At 42.3% G+C, this 4877-nt stretch overlaps 1 protein-coding gene across 2 annotated transcripts in view; it reads left to right on the top strand.

The window, feature by feature from the left end:
- Window positions 1-378: 378 nt before the first annotated feature.
- The window catches only part of VPS29 (VPS29 retromer complex component), a 10447-nt gene continuing 5948 nt past the window's right edge, over window positions 379-4877 (top strand). Inside the window, exons 1-2 of one of the 2 annotated variants that reach the window (XM_006149323.3) lie at window positions 383-471; window positions 2412-2423. In XM_006149323.3, the coding sequence (XP_006149385.1) occupies window positions 469-471; window positions 2412-2423 (15 nt within the window). In that variant the 5' untranslated portion in view covers window positions 383-468. Of the gene's footprint in view, window positions 472-2411; window positions 2424-4877 lie in introns of both variants that reach the window. The other variant, XM_006149324.3, reaches the window with a different exon arrangement.

Here is a 4877-nt window from a genome sequence, read left to right as displayed (position 1 = left end):
GTGGCCAGGCCTCGCCACCTCAGCCCTTGCACAGAAGGCCAACGGGGAAAATAAGATGATGGGGTCTCCCCGAGAACCTCAGGCTTTCCCTCTTTTATGTCGCAAGACAAGAAAGGCCGCTCCACCTTTCACCTGACTGCCGCTCATCTCGCACTTCAGCATGGCTACAGGCCCTAAAACCACGGGAGCCGAAGGAGTGCCGCTGCTCGACGGCCCCAGGTGCCCGGATGTTGCCCGCGTTTTTTCCAAGTGCGGAGCTCATCCCTGGGTCCCATCGTCCTGCCTCCGCCTATTCGCAAAGCGCTGCTTCGCTTTACGCCGGAGAATGGCCTGTGCGGGCCTCCGTAGGGTGGTCTCCTGTCAACCTCGCTTCTCATTGGTTATGGGCAAAGTGGGCGGGTCGCCGAGGAACCTGAGGAAGAGGGCGGCGGCGGCGGTGGTGGTGACTGAGCGGAGCCCGGTGACAGGATGGTGAGGATGGCAGCTGAGGCGACCGAGGCCTGGCTCTCGGCCGGGTGCTCCGGGTTGGGAGCCTGGGGAGTCTCAGGGCGAGGGCTCGGGCGACCGTGGAGGCCTTGGCGGGCGCGGCCCCGGCGCTGGCCTGGAAAGGCCCTGGAGGAGGGCTAGGGAAGGGTGGGAGCGGCCACCCCTGGGTGCGGCCGGCCCTGGCCTCGCACCCCCGCCCCAGGGGCCAGAGGACGTCTGAGGGGGAAGAGGCCCCTTCGGCTGCTCGTCCTGTCACGAGACCTGCACGCCCCAGCCGGAGAAGGCCTTTGGGCCTGTGTCTCGAGCACGGTCCCCATCCGTTTCCAGACGTTTCCCTGCTCCTTCCCCACTGAAAGCACCTCCCTCCGGTGCAGATCGGGAAGGGGCGAGCAGAATTCCCCACACGTTTAAACGTGCCATCCAGGGCCCTGGAGTAAACGCGAGCCCCTTCGACCCTGAAATAACGCGCAGCTGCCCTTGAAGCGTAGACTTGTGCTCTTAGGGGGCAGGATTTGGCCCTTCACCCCCTAAAAAGGAGCTTTGAGAAAGAGCTTCGATTATCTCCGTGTTTATGTTGGTAGACGTTAACTGTGAAGTGATTTCTCTCTCATAGACATCCATTGCATTGTTAAGATTGTTACTGTTGTGTGACAAGCATAGCCCTTTCCGGAGGTGGCTTATAGATGTGAGAATCAGATTTGTGGTATACTTCTTTAGCTTCTTCAAAGACTTTCAATCCCACTTTAAATTTTTATTTCTAAACAGATTCCAGTTTAAAGGAATCCAGTTTACAGTAATTTCGAGACACTTAGACATAAAAATAGACTGTTCTGAAGTTTTGAGAGGTGAACACACCTTTTTTTAGTGTAGTTGTACTGGACCATCACTTTTCACATGAAATAGAACTGAGCAAAATCTAGCATACTGATTCGTTTACGATTGAAGGCATTTATTTGCCAGCAGTGTCTGAAGTCTGTGCAGCAAATTCAGGAGTGAGGAAGATCCAGTTTTAGCTGAATGAATGTTTTTATCATCTTTGTTCATCATCACTTGATATGCTCATCACTTGATAATGTATTTTTTTTTTTTGAGAGATTTTTGCTATAGGGCGCGTGCGCTCGCCAGACAGACAGAGAGAGACATAGAGACAGAAAGCGAGAAATCACCCCCCAGGAGGGATGGTCACGCCGCAATCCCTTCTCCTCCATTCTCCTCTCGGGATCTTGGGCACACACGCGCCCGGCGTGAGTTTTAAGCCACCGGGTCCAGGACGCGAACCGCGGTCGACTACGTGGGAGTCCAGCGACATAGCCATTACGCTAACTGCTGGTTCCCAATAATGTATTTATGGTGCCACGTTACAGTATCTACAATAAAAAGATTGAGCCACAGCATAATTTTCCAACTGCTAGAATTTTGAACATAAGAGAATTAAAAGCAGTATACTATAGGGATAGTTAGACCCTAAGAACCCGGAAAATGTTAGCTTTTAAGTAATTATTGATGAATGTTTCCAAAATATACAAATATAAATTAATAATTTTATTTTTAAAAATCCTATAAAAACCTAAACAGAATAAAAAACAAAAGGGATGAGAGTCAATGTGGAGAGTGAGATGAGGAAAAGCAGAAAAAATTGGCAAAGAAAATAGTATATATGCATTTGTGTTATGTTTATAAATATAGTAAATGGTTCTTTTGGTGGTGGTTTTGAGCACAGCTGGTTTTTAACATTTTCTTTCATAACACTCAGAAATCATTAACAACTGCATATTCATTTTGGTATGGGTTCTTGTTGTTTTTTGTTTGTTTTTTTATTTTATTTTTTGTTTTTTGTTTGTTTCTTTTTGTTGCTTTAACATTGGTCATATTTCATCCTTTTTTTTCATTCCCCTGTCTGCAATCAACTTCTTCATTCCACTAAGGCTGGGCACAGAGTAAGTTTCTTCTCTTAGCTCCTACTAACAATGGTGGTTGGGTGACTGACTGCTGACTGTGTTTCTAAACTCTTAGGTCTGAAAAATAAGAAGTAACCAAATTCCCATGTTTTCTTTGGGTTAGTTCTTTATTTGAAGTTAATAAGGCAACCATTTGCAGAATCTCTTCCTACCCTAAAGGACTCTTTAATCTATGTCTAACCTGATTTGTTAAAATGTGGAAATTTTAGCAAGGACATTCCTCAGAGTAACATTTGTGACATTATCTCCCCTAAACTTTGTTTCAGTAGGAAACCAGAGAAATCTGTCCAAGTAGGGATTCTTAATCATTTGAAATAGTTTATGTGTGTTTGTGTGCCCTAGCCAAAGAGGCACATACAGGAAGAGAGGGAGAAACAGAGAAAACAACCCCCCAGGGTGGATGACCACACCACAGTCCCGTTTCCCCTACTCTCCTCCCAGAATCTTGGGCACAGCAGGTGTTTTTTTCAAGCTGCTGGGTCCAGGATTCAAGTCATACAGTTCACCATGTGGGTTCAGCTGCCTTAACTATCAGGTCACCTAACTAGTTCCACCCTATTGTATCAATTGACTGCTAATAGTCTTGAGTACACTCAGAGATAATCTACTGTACTGTATAGAATTTAGATTATCAATCATTCTAAAGTACCAAGTCTTATTTACATTTTTCCTGGAACATTCTCAGATTGAACAGCTCATTCATTATTAGTCCTAAATATTTTCAGTCTTTTATAGGCATATACCCTATTAGGAGTTTGGGGTTCTTTTTTTAAATATAGAAATCGTTAACCTTTTTCTCAAATTCAGGCTTGCCACATTAACTATATACTTTAGCCCATATCTGAAGGAATCTTCCTCTAAAATGAAGATTTTTCTATATTCAAGTATTTTTTATACTGATTACCAGTAAGATTGGAAACTTTCTAATGGTCTTTAAGTTTTGTTTGTTTGTTTCTTAGAGGTTTTTGCTATAGGGCGCCTGCACTCGGCATAAAGACAGAGAGATAGAAAAGGGGGAATGGCCACATCACAATTCCCTCTCCTCCCTTTTCCTCTCGGGATCTTGGGCACGCATGCACACGCACCCAGTGTGAGTTTAAGCCACCAGGTCCAGGAAAAACTGCAGTTGACTACATGGTAGTCTAGTGATGTAGCCATTACGTCAACTGCTGGTCCAGTGGTCTTTAAGTTTTACATATGTTTTCTCCACTAAAATCTACATTGAAACAATTAACATAAGTCTTTGAGTAAATACCAGCTTTAACTACTCTTTATAAAACAGAAACTTATTTAATAATTTATTTTAAAAGTGTGCTAATTTTGTAATCTCATGTTAGTTCACTTACACTGTGTCCTGATAACAGTTCTTTTCCTTTGCAATCATCTTTATTTTTGTTGCAAGATGAATCAAGCTTGTTTTAGTAATCATTTTAATTTTACACATTTTGTTTTTTTATTTCAATGTACAAAGTCTGTGGTGACAAAACTATTTTGTTTTAGGCTATTAGATATTTAATGTTTTATTTCAAAATATTAAGAAATAACCATGCCTTTAAGAGCAGTTAAAGGGCATGTCCATTTTTTTGGATAGGATAACGGTGTGAGAAAACGTCCTGTATAGAACATATGAATACAAAATATACTAATCATAAAATTGATTATGCTGTCCTTGGGAGGATGGATATTATTTTTAAGTGACCTTTGTAACTATATTCTGACACATGGCTAAATTAAATCATGTTTATTATATAATGTCAAATCTTGAAATTTTAAAAATATATAGAACTAGGTTATTATTTAATATTAAAAAGCAAAATTAATTTTTGTCATCTGAGACTGTGTTGCAATGCTAAATCACCTCCTGCTAAATTTATCACTTATTTAGCTGGTTTTTCTTTTTTGTTGTAATGCTCTAATGCACATGAAATATTCTGAAAATGTTTTTTTAATTTGAGAATTTTACTGAGGGTACATAGGTGATTTAATCTAGATGATAAAAATAAGATAGTGAGGGTTTCTTTTTTTTTTTTTTTGGAGAGGTTTTCGCTATAGGGCGCGTGCGCTCTCCAGACAGAGACATAGAGACAGAAAGCGAGAAATCCCCCCCCAGGGGGGATGGTCATGCCACAATCCCTTCTCCTCCATTCTCCTCTCGGGATCTTGGGTGCACACGTGCCCAGCGTGAGTTCTAAGCCACCGGGTCCAGGACGCGAACCGCGGTCGACTATGTGGGATTCCAGTGACATAGCCATTACGCTAACTGCTGGTTCCCAGGGTTTCTTAATAATAAACAAAAGTGAAAATAGCAAAGATTTTCATTCAGAAGCATATATTTTTATCCATAGAAACTCTGAAACTATTTTTTTCTTTTTTTTTTTTTTTTTTTGGAGAGATTTTCACTATAGGGCGCGTGCGCTAGCCAGACAGACAGAG

This window comes from Tupaia chinensis, unplaced genomic scaffold (genome assembly GCF_000334495.1).
Source record: "Tupaia chinensis unplaced genomic scaffold, TupChi_1.0 Scaffold000258_1, whole genome shotgun sequence".
Taxonomy (NCBI): Eukaryota; Metazoa; Chordata; class Mammalia; order Scandentia; family Tupaiidae; genus Tupaia; species Tupaia belangeri.
This window is presented reverse-complemented; position numbering and strand designations above follow the sequence as displayed.